Consider the following 23,036-nt stretch of genomic DNA (forward strand, 5'->3'; position numbering starts at 1 on the left):
AAATTTAATACACAATATTTCGCTGTAGCAATTAATATCAACTCGAGTGGAAGAAAGGCTAGTTTTCATCAGAACAAGAATGCCGCCTCCCCGACGACCCATTCTGTCTCGCCGGTAGGAGTGAAATGACTGAATGTCATGCAAAAGTTCGATATCATCTATATCGGATGTTAACCAGGATTCGGTGAATACTGCGATGTCAGTGCCGTAATCGTCGAGAAGCGCATCAACAGATTCTTTTTTCGGCAGGTAACTTCGAATATTTGTCAGCAAAAAAAGAAATATTATTGCAGGCGTCGATTGAGCGAGAGCGCTGTGAAAGATTGGAATGAGGCGATTGTGGGGACCTCGGTGATTTCAGTAATCGCTATGGCCTTAGTTCGACAACAGAGTCCGTATCTGCATTATAAGTGAAAACCTTTTTTCCGATGAGCAGCTTGTCAAAACGAATCTTGAAAGAGGCGTTGTTCTGTTGACCATAAGTGAAAAGTTTCTTTCTAGCTTCGCGAACCTTGGCTGAATAATCTTCGCGGATAGAAAACGACGTCTCCTTCAGCTTCGAACCAGCAAGCAATATCCCTGATTTGTCTTTGAAATGCGCTAGCTTCACAATGATTGGGCGGTTTTTGCCTACTTCGAATCGACCCAAGCGATGTGCACGTCGATTTGTTTATTTTCAATTCCAACGTCAAGCATGTCCGAACAAAAAGAAATGACGCGTTCCTCAGATTGCGCCCAGGTTTCACTGAGTTCGTCTGTAATTCCAAAGAATAATAAGTTCGAGCGGCGCAAGCGATTTTCGGCGTCATCGTACCTGTACGTCAGCAGTTTGACATCAGAAGAAAGTTTGGTCAGTTCGGAGGTGTTTATAGATGCAGCACCATTTTCGGGGTTGTTTTCAACAATTTTTTCAAGTACTTCGACGCGTAAAGAAAGTCGACACACAGAGTCTTCAATGTTAGTTTGGGTAGACCTGATCAAGGCGAGCTCTGAAAGTATGGTGTTCTGGCTCGATTCTATGCGTAATATGGCCTGTGAGATGGATTCAAGGGACGGAAGGGCGTCGTTTTCAGGAGGGCCTGGGTTTAGCTCCACATCTCCGGATAAAATGAGCAAAAGAGAAACAAAATGGGCGTTTACGCAAAAGGAGGAGGCAATACATAACAATCTTTGGCAAAGGTCAATGGCATCTTTGGGGCACGACACCGGTACAGGAAACGGTCACTAGAGCGAATACATGTGGCACAGGGCAGATAACTAACCTGCAGTAGAAGAAAAGGCGTCTGCATGACCGGTTGATTTGCGGTGGCGTGCCCCAAATGGATCCAACGGCGCAGCGGCTTATGTAGTCGGGGAATTTCCGAGCAGGTACTGGCACCATGTTGCCAGATGAGGGTACTCTTCACCGACGGAAGCAACGGATGCAGGTGAAGTTCGTCGTCTGCGTGGCAGCTCGTAGTCTCAGCAGCCAGCCAGGCGGATTCTTCGGCGCTGCACACATCCGAGGGGCGTGAACGGTAAACGTTGAAAGGTGTGATGGGGATCGTCCAGGATAAGATAGCCTGCAGTAGAAGAAAAGGCATCTGCATGACCGGTTGATTTGCGGTGGCGTCCCCCGCAATCAGGCACATTTGACCTTGCGACCTTTGTGAAGCCTTTTCTAAGCTAAGGGAGAGAAAAAATTCAAGCCTTAATGGTCTTTGCAAGTCGTTAACCAATAGCGCTATTATGAAATGGCCGCAATTTTTAGCATACAAAACATTTTATGTGTCCTCGGTGATCAGTTACGCAGTCATTACTTTCATTAGCAGGATAAATAGAGTCCATTTCAATGCAGTGTTTACATAATAACCTAGTTTTTCCAGATATTTTTGCCTTCATACTGTGTGATTATAAAAGCAATGAAATCGACATCTGTTTAAACGTTACTCTAAACACAACAACAACACAACAGACTTGATGAAATGTCATTCAGTCAGCAAAGAATTGTTTAAAAAAGTGCGCATTATGTGGTGTTACACACTCTACAAAGGCATGCGGGTACTTGCTGTCAGTTACGCACCAGAGGCAGAGGCTCAGATTAATGATTCGGGACTTGGGTGTCAGCAGGCTGTAATGCATTATTCGCCATGTCTGGAATTTCATCTCCTCCTGCCAGGTCAACACAATCTTGAAAATGGGCATTAGCATCTGCATAAAATTTTCCTATAAGATCATAAAAACACTACAAATGGCCAAAAGATATTCAAGGGTGAGTTCAGACGAGAACTGCAATCGAGGTCCAATGACCATTTTTTGTTTGCAATGAAATATTTATGTGTGGTGGAAAAAGGTCTCAACACAAAGAAATGGGCTTTAGTTTTGCAAGATACGGCGTAGTTTTCTCGGAAAGAAACTCGTATGTCACTACAGGCGGAAAACGCCGTTTTTGCCATTTGAAGCAGTTGCAGGTTTGAAGACTTGCTGCTAGCGTACTAACATTTTATCACTTATTTTTTTACTCATTGAATCTGTGTAACTTTTACTTTGTACTTAATAAAAACATGTTTTGTTATTGCAGTCGATTGAGCGAAAAATCGCAAACATTGCTCCAGAAGCAACTCGCTACACAAAAGTGCATTTTCAACTTTAAATACGGGTATGATGCGCGATTTTTCAGCATTGAGTCTCTTTCTCTGTATTATTCAAATAATTTTCTAAATTTCAGGCAAAATTGTGAGCTCTAAACTGCTAGGTGTGTTGTCAACAATGCATAAAATTCGACCAAGTTTCGTAAACAGTAATATTTTTAAAAGGAGTAAATTTGATGCCAAATTAAATCAAATCATCGATATTTATGAAAATTCTTCTCATGGCTCCTCAGGACCTCAGAAATATTACAGCCTGAAAAAGTATTGCATTATATTGTTCAAAATTATAAAACTAAATATAACATTGAGAGCTGATTTTGAAAATTGTTAATATTCAGCCCTACATTCTGGCCCGACTTAACAGAGTGCTGCAACTGAAACATTTTCTCTATATTATCCCGGCCTGGTTGTCTATTTCTAGAACCATGAAAGGTCTACACGTGTTTGTTCTTTCTCCATATTACTTTGAAATCGGCCAAAATTCAAAATAAAAACCGGACAACATTGACTCGAAATAAAAACTGCCATATCTTCGATTTTTATCCAAGGCTCATAAAAGAATCGTAAGTACTTTATAAACATCAGGTACTAGAAATACTGCAATATTTAAATTAAAATGTAAAAACAAATATAAAACTGAGAACATGTTGTCATTCTATAAAAGTGCTTATGGCTTGCCCTTATGATGTTGGCGTCAAAAGTTCGATTTATTTGCTGAACTTAGCTATAATTTAACTTATGCAATATCCAAAGACTTCTCAATGCTTGTAATGTCGTTTTCTGCTTGTTGGCAGTGTTAATTATTGCTTAATGTGGAATAAATTCGCTATTTCATGGTACAAAGCATGGCTAACAATGCATCACAGCCTGCCTACACCCAAGTCCCGAATCATTAATCTGAGCCTCTGCCTGTGATGCGTAACTGACTGCAAGTAGCCGCATGCCTTTGTGGAGTGTGTAAGTGACGGCAGAAGGTTTTCTCCATCCTCTGCACGCACACACACACACACAGTCACGCACGCACACACACACACACACACACACACACACACACACACACACACACACACACACACACACACACACACACACACACACACACACACACACACACACACACACACACACACACACACACACACACACACACACACACACACACACACACACACACACACACACACACACACACACACACACACACACACACACACACACACACACACACACACACACACACACACATTATATATACATGTATAGCAAGGTGATGTGCTATCCCCCCCCTCTAGTTTATAATTATGCTATTTCAGTTCTCCATAATGGCAAACGTTGACAATACCTTGTTTTTGCAGACCATATTTCTAATCTGCACATAATTTGAGTCATAATCAGAACAGTTTGCGCCATGACAGTTTAGGTAGAATTTTATATTTCATTATAGCAGTAGGACAAATGAGCCGAGATGGCGAGCGTTCTAGTCGACAGAGGTATATAGCCCAGAAAAAGGCGAGCTAACACAGAGAAAATCCGCCGTTCACCTAAACTGCAGGTTACATACACTTTACAGGTTAGGTGGACAGGGGGTTCACTGCGTGTTGGCTCGTCTTTTTTCTGGGCTAGATGGCTCAGTCGTCAAGAAGGCTCATCATCTCGGCTCATTCGTGTTGCTGCTATAAATAAGTATAAAATTACAACTAAACCATCATACTGCAAAGAGTGTTGCTTATGATTCTAATTATGTGCACATTAGAAAGATGGTCTTCAAGTACAGACTAGTTTAAATTTTTCTCATAAAGGAGAAATGAAATAATATAATTAGGAACTGGATGGAGTAGCTCAGCTCTTCGTAGTGAAAAGCTCAGATTAGCTCAGCTCTCAGGATTGTGAAAAAGTTCGTCACTGACGTTGTCCCATGAAATTGCTAGGAATAACGAATTCATTCCACTTTAAGCAATCATCAGCACTGCCAACAAGCAGAAAACGACTTTAGAGGCATTCAGAACGCTTTGGATATTGCATAAGTTAAAATGTAACTAAATTCAGCAAATAATAAATCGAAATTTTGACGCCAACACCATAAGGGCAAGCCATAAGCACTTCTATAGAATGACAACATGTGTTTAGTTTTATTTTATTTATTTTTACATTTTAATTTACATATTGCGGTACAGTTTAGTAGATGATGTTTATAAAGTACTTAAGATTGTTTTCATGGACTTCGATACAAATTAAAAATGCGGCAGTTTTTCATATTCGAGTAAAAGTTGTTCGTTCATTATAATTTTGAATTTCGACCGATTTCAAAATAATATGGAGAAAGAACAAACAAATCTACAGCTTCAATTTTTGCAGAAATAAAGAACTAGTCCTGCATAATATAGCGAAAACGCTTCAGGTGCAACTCTCTAAAGTCGTGCCATGATGTAGGGCTGAATTCTGGCAATTTTCAAAACGAGCCTTCAGTTTTATACCTTTTATAATTTTAAACAATAAATTGCAACACTTTTTCAGGCTGTAATATTTATGAGGTAGTGAGGATTATTGTGAGGGATGTTCTTAAATATTGATGACGTTTTTCTTTAAAGTTGAGTCTTTTTTGCTGTGTTCGAATCTTGGGCGAATTTTATGCGTTGTGGAGAACACACGTAGCAGTTTAGAGCTCCAAATTTTACCTGAAATTTCGGCAATTATCTGAATAAAAAATGGAAAAAAGGCAATGCTAAAAACATAATGCATCATGCCTGTATTTAAGGTTGAAAATGTACTTCTTTGCCGCGCGTTGCTTCTGCAGCAATGCTAGCAATTTTTTACTAAACCAACTGCAACAACAAAACCTGTTTTTAATAACTCCAATACAAGTAAAAGTTACATAAATTTAGTGGGCAAAAAACAATAGATTACAAAATTTTAGTACGCTAACCGCAGGTCTCCAAGCTTACAACTTTTTGAAATGGCAAAAATTGCGTTTTTCCACTTTAGTGAACAGTGATATAGGATTTTGTTTTCGAGAAAACTGCACCGTATCTTGTAAAACTAAAGCAAATTTCTTTGTGCATAGACATTTGCCCACCACATACAAAAGTTTGATTGAAAAAAAAAGGGTCATAGAACTTCTATTACTGTTCCTATCTGAACACACCCTTAAAAAAATGCATAACGAAAAATATTTGCATATTCGGCACGCACAAAGTTTCTCGCAATGAATCACGTGAAACTGCTGCTGCCTAAAGTTGTGCAAAAGTCGCAATGATGTTCAGCCAGCAGAGAGACCCCACAAAAAAGGTCCAATCTCCGGGAATGATTTGCGGACATATGATGCGACTTTGGGACAGCGACTGGAAAAGCCTGTGTCATGTTCGCTAGCGCTTTGTGGTCAAGGAGGGAACTCAGCGGGGGAACATGTTACTGCGGTAGTGCCGAATGTTTAAGACAAACTTGCAGAGGTAAGCAAAGCGGCTTACAGCTATAACCTCTGTATGCTACTCGGAATTCAAGGCAAACAGGTCTAGAGCCATAGAATTAGTCAGTGGCCGCCTATTGCTAGTCGGAACCTAAACTAGAAACAAAAGCGGCAATTTTGTTTTTTTCTGCATGTAGTCACCGCAGACAAGCAATCACGAAACGACAGGGCGCACTCGCCGTAGAGATCAACGTGTCTGCTGCGCGGCACGTTTCCCGTGCGCATCTATTTATGAGAACGGTCGGTTATTCGAAGCCCCGAAGTAACTATAATGCCACCCGTTTCCCACGCATAACTCACCGCTTAAAACAATTACGGTATGAATTCCCTTCTTATTTCCTTTCTGTGACAGCTTCACGAGGGCGAGCAGTGCTTCTAGAAAAAAAAAAGCAAATTCTATCCGCAGTTGTGCTTCGTGTTACCTTTATAAGCTTGTACTGTGGCGTAATGCGTTCTTGAAAACCATGTCGAATAAAGAAATTTTTTGGCAGGTCTAGAAAATTCTTTGACAGCGCTCAAGTGTCGTTCGTACCCACAGCACTACCGGCCAACAAGCGCCATGACCAACTATCTCACCTGCTAGTGTCAGTGCCTAACTGAATGCAACATCCACAAATCACAAATAAAAGTTCCACAAACATAAGCCTACCTCATTTCAAGATTCGTATGTGACAAAAAGAGCACGTAATATAGGTATGCTTACCTGAAATTTCACCGACGACGGTGACGACGGGTTGACGAGACCTCCACAGTGCATGATGCTGTTCTTGTGTCAAGCATGCTACAGCCTTGAGAGATAAACATCCTCTTCGCATTGACATAAAACGCAGAAACCAAGCAAAGCAACGCACAAGCAACATTTCTAGCTGCGAACGGCCGGCGACAGACAAAGAAGCCCGTTAGCGCTAGCGTCAGCAACGGTTCACCTGTTTGAAAAACTGGTGAACCGTGAACCGCATCGCGTGATCAGCGCTTCAGATAAACACCGCAGCGCTAGGGACATGTGTAAGGGAAAGCGGGAAAGGCATCGGCGTCATGCGGCGCCCTCCTTTCCACCCAAGCAGGGAAGGCAGAGCTAGTCAACATGAGTGTGAGGAAAGGAGCGACAAAAAAATAAATAAATGACCAGCATCTGAGAGCGCACAGTGCATTTCGTGGTGCTTTGAACGCGTATCACTCGGATAGAGTAACTTGGGGCCTTTGTGCACGGCGGCATAGCGTCACCGTCGTCTCTTGGACTACCGCACCGGTTCGGTTTCACGTCACCGTTTTCTGCTGTACACCTGTAGCCTTGCAGAAACCGCGAAATATACAAAAGTAAAAGGCAGTAGAGAAACGCAGAAACACGAGCGCCACGCGTGTTTTGCTGGCGCACGTATGCGCTTTGGCAGCTCGGACCGTATCGGCTCTCAGCGAGCGAGCGTTGTCGGCTTAGCAAAGCTGTTCCGCCCCTACTCTATCATGTTGCAGCTAGCTGTTGGATATATAGGTGTCATTGTGGAAAGCGCTGCAGGTGGCCGTTTTTTTTTTTATCCCTCGATGACCGGCTGTTCAATCGCCTTGAACTTTTGACGCCCCAGCTTGTGTCTTCCGAGCTTTCTTATGTTGTGCGAATTGAGGTTTTACTTTGTTAATAAGTTTAGTTCGTATTTTCAAAAACCGTATACAGAGCTGTTCTGTCGTTTCTGTTATTACGCACCTACTAGACCGACTCGGCTCTCTTCTTATCTTTAGCAGATGCATTCCAGGCTTCGATAAGATATGCTGTTAAGGCTGCAAGTAATCTGTTTAATGCTCGACTGAAAGATGCTACAGCTAATCAGACCCAGTTTTCACTCTTGATTTAGGTCGGTTCTTGTACATTGAGAATGAGATCAGCGTTGGCCTAGTACTAAGCGCTAGCCCTGCACCGAAAATGTTGTATCCCAGTTCGTTGTTTTGATGTAGAGAAATTAATTGCAGTGGACGAACAGTTTCTCCGGCTTCAATTTGCGCAAATGGTGGAGATGAGGCTAGATAATAACTTTGATGGCGTATGTATTTTTGTTTCTTTTTTCTCGCAGATAAACTGTTTCTTGAAATAGTTTGTACATCCTACAGCCTGATTCCATGAAGAGCGGTATAAAAGCAGTACTAAATAAATATGGCCCTTTTTCCTTGCACATGCCAGGTTTTCACTTTTTTTTCGTGACCGTAGGTGTGGCTGTCAGATATTTTAGCCGGGGTGTCTCCTCAGGCATCTTCTCTCTTATTTCCATGTTTTATGCATTGGTTTACTACATGTGAATAAAATAGTGATTCTTGAACGACATTCCTTTGCGCCTGATTGTTTAGCTGAATTGAAATAAAATGTAAATTTAATCATCAAGTACTAGAACCTCTCTAAATGCAAAGGTCACAGTCAAAAAGATTATATCCATTCTTATATTGATGGAAGAATAACTGCAACTTAGGTATTATATAAATGACGAATATCGCGCAAGAAAGAAGAGAGTTAATAAAGTGGATGATTATTGATATAGCTTGTTCCATGTCATTAATGCGGTAAGATGGCGCGTTCGGAATGCTCAATATGGCGAGAGATCATGGAAAGCTTATGCTGCAAAGATGGTATTCCAGCATGTAATTTAGACAACTTACCCTTTAGAGCTGAGCTTTTGGGGAAACTGCACTTCACTGGCGGTTCTTTAACCGCAGTTCCGGGCTCGTTTATTTTTGTATAAGGTATATGCAAGTACTGAAATGCAATCTCTACTCAGTTCTGAGCAGGCTTTTAGCACTCTTTCAGCACCTTTGCTGCAGCCTACATAAAATTAAGGCTGCTATTAGGTTTAGGGTCGCGAGTGCCTGAGTAGCGTACCGCTGCCACCAGTTGTTACGTGCGTGGCTCGCGTGCTCAGCGCACCGCTGACGCCAGTTCTTACACGCGGCGCGCGGCCCCTCGGTAGCGTTGGCCTGGCGGCTCCGTGGACGGCGGACGGTATGAACGGTCCCAGCAAAGATGAGGCGTCTTTTAACGAAACAACCTTTACTAAAACATCATGAAGTAGCGGGCAGAGAAGCTGACCCGGAGAGAATACAGACATTCTCACACAGCTGGTGTCTAGCGTCGTAACAACGGCGCGTCAAAGTAGTGTCTATCTCAGCGGAGTCGGCCGCTGCTTTTTATAGGTTTTCCAGTTCACAGGGAAAGGGTAAACCCTCACAGGAAAGGGAGAGCCAAACCCGTTTGTACACGACGAGATGACTCAATCGCAGGTGGTCCGACCTCATCTCCTCCACCTCCTGCAGACGGGCGAGCGCGGCGACTCTCTCACGAGCTCCAGGCTTGGCCGGCGTCTGCACACACACGCACGCACACACATTTGGCGCGTGGCAGGATCACGCTGAGACTTGTCCGCGGGAGGAAGCGTTGCGCGGCCGATGAACGGCGCCGAAATGGCCGATCCGCTCGCGGTTCTGCCTGTTGCTATGCGGTGGCCGCGTCAGCTGTCCCACTTGTCGGTGGGGAAACGTAACAGACTGCCCGGCGGGGAAGGGAGATCCCGAAGGGCAGGGGACTGCATCCGCTGTCCGGAGGGATCGGGATATTGCTGCTAGCCGGGGTCGTCCGACTCTGCTTCTCTGGAGCCAGTCAGCCTGAAGAATTCCTTGGCAAGTCCGGGTTTCCAAGGCACTCTGCAACTGGTCTTCAGGAGAGATTTCTGACAACCCACAACGTCACAACCACGCTAAAAACCCAACCGCTCAGCCAGCAAGCACGGCACAAACTTCATTAAGTTTTGCCAGACTATTTCCCTCTTATGCCCCCATCTGTATTAAAGGGCAGCTCAGCAGCACTTAGAACGCGTCCACAAATTTGAAAATTGCGCTTTCAAAAACATCATTCTCAAACAATAATAATACAATGCAATATGTTGAAAATCCTATGCCAGGTATAAAAACACCAAGAAGTGAAAACTGGGGCTTCTTCTCACGTTATGGGCTCCGACTTAAGCCATCGGCGTTACCGTTGAGATCGGCGTTATCGTTGAGACCACCCTTTTCACTAAAACTTCGGTTGTCCGTTTCATGGAACAACCGTACCTTCCTGTTTCTGTGCAAAGAAACGCATGAGCATGAGTCGCTCACCTTTCTAAACAACCTATCCCTTTCCTTACGTGTGGCGCACCAGTCACGCATTTTCTCGGCACGGGCGCATTTGTGCCTTTGCGATAGTAGCTTTCTTTTTCGCGATAGCCTCAACTTGCTCCATTCTTTCTCGCGCCTGCCTTTCCGTTTTTTTTTTTCTGCGGCAGCACTGGAACACGCGCTTTCTGCTTTCTTTTCGCAACCGTATGAGTTTGCTCTCCTTAGGATGGCAGCATTATTTCTCGCGCCTGCCCTTCCGCTTTTTTCGGTGGCAGCACTTGAATACTCTAGTCCTACTATCTTTCGGCGCGAGCTCTGGCAAGCTAGCGGTCAACGTTCTAGCGGTAACCGTAGCTAGTAGGCCACGGGTGTCGTCGAAGCGGTCAAAGTGCGGCGCCGCATCAGCATGGCGGCCAGCAGCGCAGGACTCACTTTCAGTCAATTCCGAACAACCACGGCTGACGTCAGGCGTGTCAGCCCTCCTTCTAGGCATTTGCTCTGGCGGCTCGCCACTCATTGCGTCGCCTCGCTCAGAGCTAACCGGCGCACGATCAAGCTCTTTCGACCGCTGGGGCGCTTCGGATTATGTGAGGGTCATGTGTGCTACGTCCGCGTTCGCACTGGGGTTGCTTTCGCGAATACAACCTAGCGTGGTATCGGAGCACGAACTATTCTGACTCTGCTCTGGTCGCTCGCTGCCGCCTTCGCAAGTCTCGCTCTCTACAGCGTACGCGCACTCCTCCTCGGTCTGCCCTGGCTGATTACAACTCGCGGGCTGCGCAGTTTCCCTGATCGGCACTTCGTTTTTCTGCGTGCTCTGCTCCACGACGAAGCTGATTTCGGAAACCAAAATTTTCTCATTTTCTAGCTGATTTCCATCTCCGCCACACTCTCCACAAGCTTCTGCTTCTGACTCGAGAGGCGGTTCAGCTATTGCCAGTTCCCCACTCTCATTTGATAGAACTGTAACTTCTACAGCTACTTGGGTCGGCGTGCAGTTCACCTCGCTTAACGGCGTCACTTCGGACTTCTCGCCGTTGGAGCCGGCGCTAACCTTCTCAGCTAGTGGCTCGACCAAGGTAACACGATATTCTGTTCGAGGCTCGGTCGGCTGGCTACTGCGGACACGTAGCTCGGCCGCTTCCCCGAGCTGTAGTTTACTCTCTGGTACCTTTGACTTTTCAGGCTCACTTGTGTCTACGGCGTACGTGGTCTTAATCTCAGCGTGCTGTGCCTTCGACCCTTTCTCATTGCTTGACCATCTCTCCGGTACTACCGCCTTTGCAGCAAGCTCCCGAGCTCTAGATCTGGTCAAGGCCTGTAGGCTACCCTCGCCAAACACAAGCCCATTTTCGCGCAAGAGGTGATCGGACTTGTTTGAAAATAGGTACGGGTACTGAGGAGGAAGCACAGATGACACCGCCGCTTCTGTCTCAAGTGCCCCGAAATGTCCCTCAATAAGCACTTTGGCTATTGGCAAACGCACGCTGCGAGCTTCCACGGCCTGTTTGATCCACGCGCCCTCACCTGTGAACATCTCTGGTTCTACGTCAGAGGAGTGAACCACATCCATGGTGGCCACAGAACCGCGAAGCACTCGACACTGTTTCCCGTTCACGAGGAGGTCTCGAGTGTACGGTTCGAGAAGCTTCATGTTCTCGTCACTTCGGCATAATGACAAAAACACGATCTTTGGTTTTGTCTCTGGACACTGTGCCGAAAAATGACCAGACTTCTGGCACGTATAACAGACGCGCGATTGCCTTGCCTCGAACCTCTTTTTCCGTTCGGCTTCGGCTACCACCGTCGCTTTATCGTCGACCGGACTACTTTCCCTCGCATCCGCTCCACGTTTATTCTCCTTGGCTTTAAAGGGCGTGAACTTCGGCCTTTCAAACTTAGAGCCAAATTCTCCCTGTTGACCGTCCTTAGCTCCACGAGCCCGACGTCACAAACTCTTCAGCTAGCTCGGCAGCTCTATCCACCGTACTAACACCTGGCCTATCCATGACCCAATACCGCACGTTCTCGGGTAACCGACTGTAAAACTGTTCCAGCCCGAAACACTGCAGAACCTTATCGTGGTTACCATACGCTTTTTCTTCTTTGAGCCACTCATACATGTTTGACATGAGCTTGTAGGCAAACTCTGTATACGACTCACTTTTGCTTTTCTCATACTGCCGAAAATTCCGACGGAATGTTTCTGCTGACAGCCTGTACTTTCTTAGCAGACTCGATTTCACTTTGTCGTAATCCTCTGCTTCCTCGTTTTTGAAGCGAGCGATTACGTCTGCCGCCTCACCGGGTAACAAAGTGAGCAAGCGCTGTGGCCACGTTTCCCGAGAAAACCTTTGCTTCTCGCACGCTCGCTCGAAGTTAACCAGGAACAAACCAATGTCCTCTCCAAGCTTAAATGGCCGCATTAGGTCACTCATTTTGAACGATTCCCGTTCTCCTGCACCGTGAGCCCGACTTGCACTACCAGCGCGTCCCGCGTCTACCTCGATACGTTTCAGTTCCATAGCGAGTTGACGGTCTCGCTCCTCTTTCTCTTGCCTTTCCTTACGGTCACGTTCCTCTTTCTCTAGCCTTTCCTTGCGTTCTTCAATGATCTCAAGGCATTCCAAAAGCTCGCCATCTTCAGCTTCCAACTCAAGAATAGCCTTTAACACTTCTAGTTTTCTGAGTTTGTCTGACACATTCAGACCCAACTCCTTCGCAAGCTCCAGCAATTTCGGTTTGCGCAACGACTTCAAATCCAAATCCATGGCTGTTCCGAGTGCTGCCTTCTCTACTGCCCACTATTTCCTTGCTGAAATTAACCCAGCATCAACGACAACACAATTACCAGTTCTGTTCTCTACTTAACAAAAGCCTGGCAAAACTCAGAAGAAGAAAGTCCCGCACTCAGCAAACCTCGCAGCCAAGAATCCAACGCAGTCGTTCCGCTGCAGTCAACCAGTCATCACACAGGGCTCGTTGCACTGCTCCCGACTTTCCGCTGAGCTGCTTTGATTCACGGGTCACGCCTGGGACATCTCCGCTCTTCCCACCAGATGTTGCACCTCGGTCAGGCCTGGCTCGTTTCACCGACCACGGTCACTGCTTGGTCGTCCTCGTCTCTCCGCTGTTCACCAGTTGTTGGACAACGGTATCGCCTGGCTCGTCCCTCCAACCACGGTTACGGCTTGGTCGTCGTCGTCCCACCGCTGCCTACCAGTTATTAGGTTTGGGGTCGCGAGTGCCTGAGTAGCGTACCGCTGCCACCAGTTGTTACGTGCGTGGCTCGCGTGCTCAGCGCACCGCTGACGCCAGTTCTTACATGCGGCGCGCGGCCCCACGGTAGCGTTGGCCTGGCGGCTCCGTGGACGGCGGACGGTATGAACGGTCCCAGCAAAGACGAGGCGTCTTCTAACGAAACAACCTTTACTAAAACATCATGAAGTAGCGGGCAGAGAAGCTGACCCGGAGAGAATACAGACACTCTCACACAGCTGGTGTCTAGCGTCGTAACAACGGCGCGTCAAAGTAGTCTCTATCTCAGCGGAATCGGCCGCTGCTTTTTATAGGTTTTCCAGTTCACAGGAAAAGGGTAAACCCTCACAGGAAAGGGAGAGCCAAACACGTTTTTACACGACGGGATGACTCAATCGCAGGTGGTCCGACCTCATCTCCTCCACCTCCTGCAGACGGGCGAGGGCGGCGACTCTCTCACGAGCTCCAGGCTTGGCCGGCGTTTGCACACACACGCACGCACACACATTTGGCGCGTGGCAGGATCACGCTGAAACTTGTCCGCGGGAGGAAGCGTTGCGCGGCCGATGAACGCCGCCGAAATGGCCGATCCGCTCGCGGTTCTGCCTGTTGCTATGCGGTGGCCGCGTCAGCTGTCCCACTTGTCGGTGGGGAAACGTAACAGTGCCTAGAGCAAAAGCACCCTTTTGAACCGAAATGAAGAGAGTATATCTGAGAATTAGGGTGCTAGAAGGGTGCTCTAGTAGGTGTATTACAGTAGCACCCTTTTAGCACCCATAAGGGTGTGAAATGTTTTACTGTGTATTACTGCGGTCTCCTCCCATTTTGGAGTACAGGCTGGTTGGTGAGGGCACTTTTTGCAATGTTCGGCCAAGTGGCCATCCATCGCAACTGCTGAAACCTTTGGCTCGTGCTCCTTGCTCCTGCAATCTTTCATTAAGGCAAACGGCCTGTTTGTCCGAGGTAGCGTTTGGCGCAGAGCAGGGGTATATTGGAAGCCATACCCTTCTGACATTTTACGGCATTTTTGTGTTTCTTGGTGCAGGCATTGTTCTTCGTGCCGTCGTTGACGATTCTGCAAAGCCTGCTCAACTTCATCGGTGTAGTTAAAACTAGTGAGACGCCGTTTCTCCCCCACTATTCTGAGGCGGTGAGACACGCCGTGCAGATACACAACGGCTAATCGTCGACTGTTAGGCTGGTTCTTGCAAGGGTCCTTTGCGCAAACACCATTATAGACCTTTTTTACGAGGTCCTCGGCTACGGACGCTACGACTTCCTTCGGATAGCCCGATTTCCTCATCCGTGCCACCTGCTCACTAAGTTTGTCAAGAATCAACTGCAGGCAGTTATTGGCAGGAAGCTCATGCATAAACCTCAGTCAGCCCCTCCACGCCTTTACGAATTATGTGCATAACACACTCGGCTGCTTCCATTTCAGCTTTCACCAGGGTAGAGCTGTACAACACAAGGAAATCATCAATTTATCGAAACTCCTTGATGAAGGTCTACAATTTTTCAATTTCCAAATACATTGCAATCCATTTGTCACACTGAGCAAGACGTTCGCTCAGAAGAGAAGCTATACAAGAAGCTATGCGTACTCCATCTTTTTGCACGTACCTATGTCATCATTAAATCGTAAATATGTAGACTCGAAGCAGCACTTTAACAGAGCCACAAAGTTTGTCAACTGAAACCCCCGAAGCATTCTGAAACTTTAAAGGGTCTGACTCCTCCATTCTTTCCCGTACAGCACGCAAAAGCTGATCCTTGGGTAGGGAGTAAAACAATTCCTCTATGTCAATAGAAAAGGCTGAAGCAGATTCGCGAGGACGGCTCCTACTGCACAGAAACTCGATCAGGTCCCGCTAAATCCTGACACAAAAGGGGTCGTCTACACTGAGGGTGCTGAAATTTTCTGCAAACATCGCGACAAATCCCCATGCCAGGATCCTTTCTCTGACACCATCGCCCTCAAGGAATATCTTGCTTATGCGGTTTTGCTGATAAGAAAACGCTCAGTTCGTCCTTCAACTTTGTGGCCGCCAAATTCTTGAAGCAACCTACTTAAAATTAAAGTATCGCAAAGGCCTAAGGGTTGCCTTTTTAATCTTCCTGCAGGTTTTTACACTTCTGAATTTCTTATCTATAGCTTGCTTGGCCTTTTCTTCAAATAGTTTTCTTGTCATCATTGCAAACCCATCTTCCTTATCTTCCACTAATAGGGCTAGGTCATTTCGCCGTAAAAAGGAAATGGTCTTCCTGACCGCCAAATCGATTGTCTTTCTTCTACCCTGGACACAGTGCTTTAAACAATCAACGCCTTCCGAAATAACTACAGCCCGTTCCTGTTGTATCGGCGCAACTGGCTATTATTTTAACAGTCGAGAGCAACTCGACAAAATTCAGCGAAGGTTCATTACAAAACTTCTGTCCACCATACAACACAGCCTCTACATCGCGAGGAAGTTGGACGCTAGCCAAACATTTTACCTTCTTGCGGTTCACTTCATTTCTTTCCGAATTCCAGTTCCAGGTACGCAGCGCCGGCAGAACCTGTTCCCTTAGAGGGCCGGATAATCGCTTGGCTTTTCGTGCTCAAGTCCTATGCATTGTCCAAGTCCTTGTTCACTTCCCCATTGATCTTGCATGATAGAAGTGGCTTGTACTCAAAGGCACTGATGAAGGAATCGCACCTGTCTCCACAGCTCCCAGCGCAGAATTTTGAATACTTGTTTTGCATGTCGCCTGTCCTCTTGCATGCATCCGCCTTGCATTCAAGAGGACCTGGGCTCAAATTCTGGTGCCGCGCAAATCTTCACCGGATAAAAAAAATCTGCATGTCGATAGAATTGCATAAAAGGGTTTGAGGTGCGACCTGATGCCACTGTACACCTCCGGCAACGCACTTCCTCACCAGAAGAGGAGTTGGCCCCCCTGGTGCAGTAATTGGCCGCAACTTCTAATGATCAGCAGTCGCCAGCGGCTGCGGAACAAGTGATAACGGCGGCGGTGAGACCTGTGACACAACAGGGGGAGCTAAGAATTCCTGGCTCCGCTGGACAGGCCGCCGTTGGAAACAGACACTGGCAACGTTACACGCTAGAACCCTAACTAGTGAAGCTAGTTTAGCAGTGCTGTTAGAGGAACTAGAGGGTATGAAATGGGATGTCATAGGGCTTAGTGAGGTTAGGAGGTCGAATGAGGCATGTACTGTACTGAAGGATGGGCATGTACTGTGTTATCGAGGTTTACCGGAGAGGCGAGAACTAGGAGTAGGTTTCCTTGTCAATAAGTATATAGCGGGTAATATAGATGAATTTTAAAGTATTAATGAGAGGGTAGCAGGCATCGTAATTAGGCTTCATAAGCGGTATAAACTGAAGGTGTTAAAGGCCTATGCATCTACATGTAGTTATGATGACCAGGCAGTTCCAACCTTCTACGAAGATGTAGAATCGGCAATGCGAAAAGAAAAGATGCAGTATACTGTACTAATGGGCGACTTCAATGTCAAGTTAGGGAAAAAGCTGTCAGGAGACCAGGCAGTAGGCGACTATGGCATTGACTCTATCAATAGCAGGGGGAGGGGGGGGGCTACTAGTTGAGTTTGCAGAGCGCAATAACTTAAGAATTAGGAATACCTTCTTTAGCAAAACGAAGAACCGGAAATGGACATGGAAAAGCCCTAGCGGGAAGACTAACACTGAAATTGACTTCATACTGTGCCAACCGCCGCTATTATGCAGGATGTAGAGGTAATCGGGAAAGTGCGATGCAGTGACCACAGGATGGGGAGGTTACGAATTAGCTTAAATCTGAAGAATGAATGCAGCAGATCAGTAAGAAAGAAAGCCATCAACGAATTAGCGATGAAGAACAATTTCAGAGATATTACTGAGTGGGCTGCTGAAGTAGGCGGTAGGATAGATAGACAGGATATCGGTAAGCTGTTTAAGGAGACAAAGGATTTGATTAAGAAACGCCAGAGTATGAAAGCTTCCGATCCAACAGACCAGATAGAATTGGACGAGATATCAAGGGTAATCAATAAGCGCAAGGTGGCCGATGTAAGGAAGTATAACATGGAGAAAATTGAGCATTCTCTGAAGAACCGGGGAAGCCTTAAAGCGGTAAAGAATAAATTGAACTCGCTTTCTCTCTCTCTCTTTAATAGCACCACTTCTCGCTCTTGAGCGATAAAGATTTAAGTGAGCCGGTGACCGCTCAAATGAGTCGGCTCACTTTAGTGAGCTGAGCCGTTCTACGCCCGTCACTAAAGTGAGCCGCTTTGTCCCGAAGGTTGGCTCGCTTCCCTATGTACATGGAATTGATCATGGGCTAAAGAAGGTAGGAAGCCGCTATAGCGTTCCCTTGTTTTTTTTTTTTTCGGGGTGGGGGGGGGGGGGGGTGCCGGGGAACAATAAAATTGAACAGTTGTGCTCCCAAATATCTCACCGACAGGGTGATGATATCGACAAGGGAAAAGAAATGGTTGAACCAATAAGCTGTTTTTAACCTGCGCTGTCGGTGCAGCATATAAACTGCCTATGTCTTGCGGAGCGGCGCATATATGGCACACAGAATGGTGCCGCAACAATAGGCTATGTGAATAACGTAATTCCCTAAACGATCAGTTTGGGAATCCTCTTGAACATTGCCGCGTATGATGCTAAAGAATGCAAGGATGACACGAGGCAACACACGCGCTTTCAACTGAATGTCTATTCAATGCGTCTACTTTTTTTTTAAGTAAGAGTGGGTGCCTAAACGCCTTCATAATTTTTCCTGGGGGGTAGTTGGTGCAATTTCACTAAAAAAGAAAACAATTTTTGGCGTAACATTTTCTACTCATACGACATGCACGCATCACTATGAATCCTTTTCGAAACAACTTTCACCAGCCACTGAGCGCTTTCGCGGTGTAGCAATTTTCCCTGAAAAAGCCTAACGATAAGTTTACCATGATCTGTTTTCATCGCACATTAACTATTGTACATTGGTGTGGGGCACCACCACTGTTACGTTTCGCCACCGAGAAGTGTGACAGCTGATGCGGCCACCGCGTAGCACCAGGCAAAGCAGCGAGCGTTTCGGCCATTTCGGCGCCGTCCAGTCCGCCGCCCAACGCTTCCTTCCGCGGGCAGGTCTCGGCGTGTTCGTGCCACGCCCCAAGTGTGTATGCGTGCGTGTGTGTGCAAATGCTGGCCAAGCCCGGCGCTAGGGGGAGAGTGCGTTGCTCTCGCCCATCTGCAGGAGATGGTGGAGATGCGGTCGCGCCACCCGCGTTTGAGTCATCTCGTCTTGTTCGAACTTTCAGGGCTCTTCTTTTCTCTCTGAACTGACAAGCCTATAAAAAGCAGCGGCAGACTCCGCTGCGAGAGAGTCTACTGGGAAGACGTCGCAGTGACGACGCCAGACACAAGCTGTGTGTGCGTGTCGGTATTCTCTCCAGGTCAGCATCTCTGACCGTTCCTTCATGATGTTGTATTAAACGTTCATTCTGTTAGAAGACGCCTCGTCTTTGCTGGGACCGTTGATGTCGTCCGCCGAGCCACGGAGCCGCCAGGCCAACGTTACCGAGGGGCCGCGAGCCGCATGTAACAACTGGCGTCAACGGTTGGATGAGCCACGCTAGCCCCAAATGTAATAACTGGCGGCAGCGGTGCGATACCCAGGCGCAACCCAAGTCTAATAGCACGTAGAGGAACCTTTGCAACGTATTGCTTTGACAAAAGAAAGTGTTGCGTGACATCGCCAATGCGCCTTACCTCCACCTATATAAAGAACTATTTTCTCGCAACCGGATAATAAGTGTTATAACAGCCTATGATTTGCGTCTTATTTTCTTATTTGTGTTTGCCAGCAATGTGCCCAAGGCATTACTTGAATGCTTACCCAACTTAACGGTGTAGTGTAGTGATCACCGTACCTGCAGCTGTGATAAAATGCTTATTTCTCACAGACACGCACTGACTGCATTTTGCAGTCCCTGAAACGCAGATTACCTTTTTTACTAAAGAAATTTTTAAACCAAGGTTTCCATTTGACGATTGTCACCCGAAGATAAATACGTGATTTCTTGATTATCTAACACATGACGGCTTCTTTTGATCTGTTCGTATAAAATTTTTCTTGGTGCGGGCTTTTCTTTGTTTCTTCTCCTTTTTAGCGATATATGTGACCTGTGTATATTTTGCTTCTGATCTTGACATGTACACCGAAAAAAAAAGGGGATTATTTTGACTTCTATGCTGATGCGCAGAAAAGCTTTGTATGCTGCTGCCTTGTCGGGCCCCAGGCACCCTCAAGCTGTTTCTCAATAGTTTTTTCGTCTGGCACCCCCAACGACATGTTGGAAAAAAATGATGATGTTGAGGCGTGTTGTTCGGTTTCGCGCTACATCTTTTCGAGAGAGCGCTTCAACACCTAAGCGTATGATCGTCTACGTTTAACAGCCAGTCTAGGCATAGCCATCACAACCGGCTTAACAATGCACGGGTAGCCAGCCTAACCAGAGCTTAGCCGAGGCTTAGCCGAGCTTTCTCTTCCATAACTTGCGCTGGCTTATATACACCGCAGCCATTTTTATTTGCTTAATGCGAGTATGTTTTGGTTGAACTTGATATAAAATACTTGTTGCTTTGTTGTTTATTAGTTTAAGATATTAGGTCTACTTCTTTCAAAGGTCTTTTTCTTAGAATTATGCCGCCAGGGGGACGCCGGTATTCCTTAAAATGATATAAAATTACCAAAGCAATGTAAAGCAATCTGGCGCAGCAAAAAAAAAAGAAAACGGATATACAAATCCTTTGTTTTTTCGTGACCGTCCATAACGGTCACGTTAAAAATGGACACATTGTGCGCAGGGGGACTCCGGGGGACCTTTGACGGTGTGGGCGAACGGTACCCGCTCCGTGCAGGTTGGCATTGTGTCATTTGGCGTCGGCTGTGCGAGACCCGAGCGACCCGGCATATACACGAGAGTGTCCACATTCGTACCCTGGATTGAAGAGCAAATTGCAGATGGGGCGCGGAAGATGCAGACTCCGCAACCTCAGAAAAGAAATCTGAAGCAGGCGGCGAAACCTCGGAATGCACTTTAGTTTGCAGGAAAACAAAAATAAATGAAATGGTGGCAAAAATACAAACAGCATCCACTTATTCGCCTGTATTTCACGAAGAAAAAAGAAACAACGCTTATGAACTATATGTCGAAGGATAGTCCTATGGATATGTTTCAAGGATGGTTTTATTGTCCATTTTAACGATTTCTATTGCCTGTAAGGATTACAAACATCATTTTGATGGCTGTAATAAAGTATTGCGATTTATATATTTATTGGCGGTTTGATAGCGCATTTACTTCCAAGCGCGCAGCGCATCCCCGTCGTCAGCCGTACCCAACATAAAATTCTAAATTGGTCTAGACCAAAGAAAAGACTCATTTCCCTCCATACTTCTAAGTTTTGACCATGCACCGCCCCATGAGTGAAGGTAGGAGTGAAAGAAGGAAATTCCAGCGGTATCTTAGCCAATGGTGGCGGAAACATTTATTGCAAATATCACAGATGGTGAGGCCCCTACACGACATTTCAGTGCCACTTTATTATAGGGAGTTACTCTTCAAACGCTAAGGAGAAAGTGCGCCAGAGAGAGCGTTAGTAATGATCTCGTGGTGGTCCTAATCGGAGGTACTGGCGAGAACGCGCTCCCAGTAGCTTAGGGCCACCTCTGGCTCAGGAAGATGGAAAATAACGCGCATGTGTGCAGGAAGTCATAAAGTATGCCACATAGCTTGCAGACAAAGGGAAATTCATCAGGAAAGTGGGCGTTGAGTAGGATGAGGTATTGGGCTTTGCACGTTTGTAGCCTGCACCAATGAGCGGCTTGAGGAGTTTGAGATTAGCGACAGGGGTGTGAGTGTTCTCCTATTGTTAGTAGGAAAGGATGTATAAACAATGAAAAGGGGAAGGCAGCTGGGGAGGTTTAGTAAACTACAGATTTGTTGAAGGACGGAGGCGATATGCTAGAAAAAAATATCTGCGGTACCGGAATCATGGAATAACGCAAAAAGTAGTTTGACTGATAAGAAAAGGAATGCTAAGGGCTTATCACAGAGCAATCAGCTTACTGTCCGGTACATACACCGCATTTCCAAGATATCCGCTAACAGCATCAAGACGACCTTAGCTTCAGTAAAAACAAAGGATCAAGCAGGTTTTCGGAAAAGGTACTGTACTATCGATCATATCCATCCCATCAAGCAGGTGATAGAGGAAATGCTTGAAACATAGCATTAAATGTTTGAGAAAAAGCCTTTGACGTATTCAAAACACCCACAGTCATGCAGTCACTGCGAAGTCAGAGTAGAACACCGATATGTGAAAGTACAGGAACGTAAGGTGGACGCGTGGGCATGTCGGTTAGGCATTGTCGGTGCAGCGCATACGACGAGGACGAAATATATCTATAGTTGCTTCACATCAGTCATAGTTCTGCATAAAATAACTAACGAAATTCGCATAAAAAGTGTGAATCAAAAAGATGCGATTTCCCCATTACAATTCACAACTTGCTTAGAGGCATCATTCGGAGGCTTGGAATGGGAGCAGTTACGGGTAAGGGTAGATTGAGAATACATCAGTAATCTGCGATTATCTGATGACAATGCCTTGCTACGTAACTCCGGTGATGAATTGCAAAGTATGATTGATGACCTAGAAAGGAAAAGCAGAACGGACGGTAGACATTGAAATCAATACGCAGAAATGTAAGACGATAATCTTGGTGCGGAAAAGCCGTTTACATTATGTAGTGAAGTACTGAAAGTGTTAAGCGAACATGTCTGTTGAGGACAGGTACTGACCCCAGATCCGTACCAGGAAAAGAAACAGTTAAGAGAATAATTTTCAGATAGAGCGCATATTGCAAGTACTCGCTGATTATGACTAGAAGCCGACCGGTATAGCTCCAGAGAAGAGTTTATAATAGTCGCATCTTATATGTGCTTGCCTATGAGGCTGAAACATGGAGGCTAAAGAAAAGGGTTCTACTTAGGCTCAAGACAGCGCTATAGGGAACGAAAAATGGTAGATGTAACGCTTATTTATTTATCATACATACTTTCAAGGCCCGTGGTTGCAACAGAAAGGAGAGGTGAAATTAATACATTATTCGCAGTGCAAAACAAACATTTCATTATAAGGCATTTTGAATGGCGATGCTGAAGTTAGCATTGTCAGAAATGCAGACTGTGGAGGCGGGAAGGCGGTTTCAGTAATTCGATGTCCTCAGTAAAAATGAGGAATTGTGCTAGTGTCACAAGATGGCACTTCGATTTTGTGTTGGTGGTCAATGAGAGATGAGATGTAACTAGGTGCGGTGAAAGAGATTATTTTTCAGGAAAGGACGGAAGCAGCATATTTTATGAACAAGACAGACGAGAGTTCCTGCGACTTAGCGAAAGGAAATAAGAGACGCCATAGTAAAGGACTCCAGAAATTTCGACCACCTGGAGTTGTTTAATGTCCACTGCAGTTAAAGGTTAA

At 45.9% G+C, this 23,036-nt stretch overlaps 1 protein-coding gene across 1 annotated transcript in view; it reads left to right on the forward strand.

Moving 5' to 3' along the window:
* The window catches only part of LOC146201327 (venom peptide isomerase heavy chain-like), a 510,925-nt gene extending 490,334 nt beyond the window's left edge, over positions 1 to 20,591 (forward strand). Inside the window, exon 7 of the mRNA XM_084592522.1 lies at positions 20,355 to 20,591. Coding sequence (XP_084448648.1) covers positions 20,355 to 20,591 — 237 coding nt within the window. The remainder of the gene's footprint in view (positions 1 to 20,354) is intronic.
* The last annotated feature ends 2,445 nt before the right edge of the window (positions 20,592 to 23,036 follow it).

The sequence above is a fragment of the Amblyomma maculatum genome, chromosome 2, assembly GCF_055883805.1.
Source record: "Amblyomma maculatum isolate TAMU_Amacu chromosome 2, ASM5588380v1, whole genome shotgun sequence".
In the NCBI taxonomy this organism is placed as follows: Eukaryota; Metazoa; Arthropoda; class Arachnida; order Ixodida; family Ixodidae; genus Amblyomma; species Amblyomma maculatum.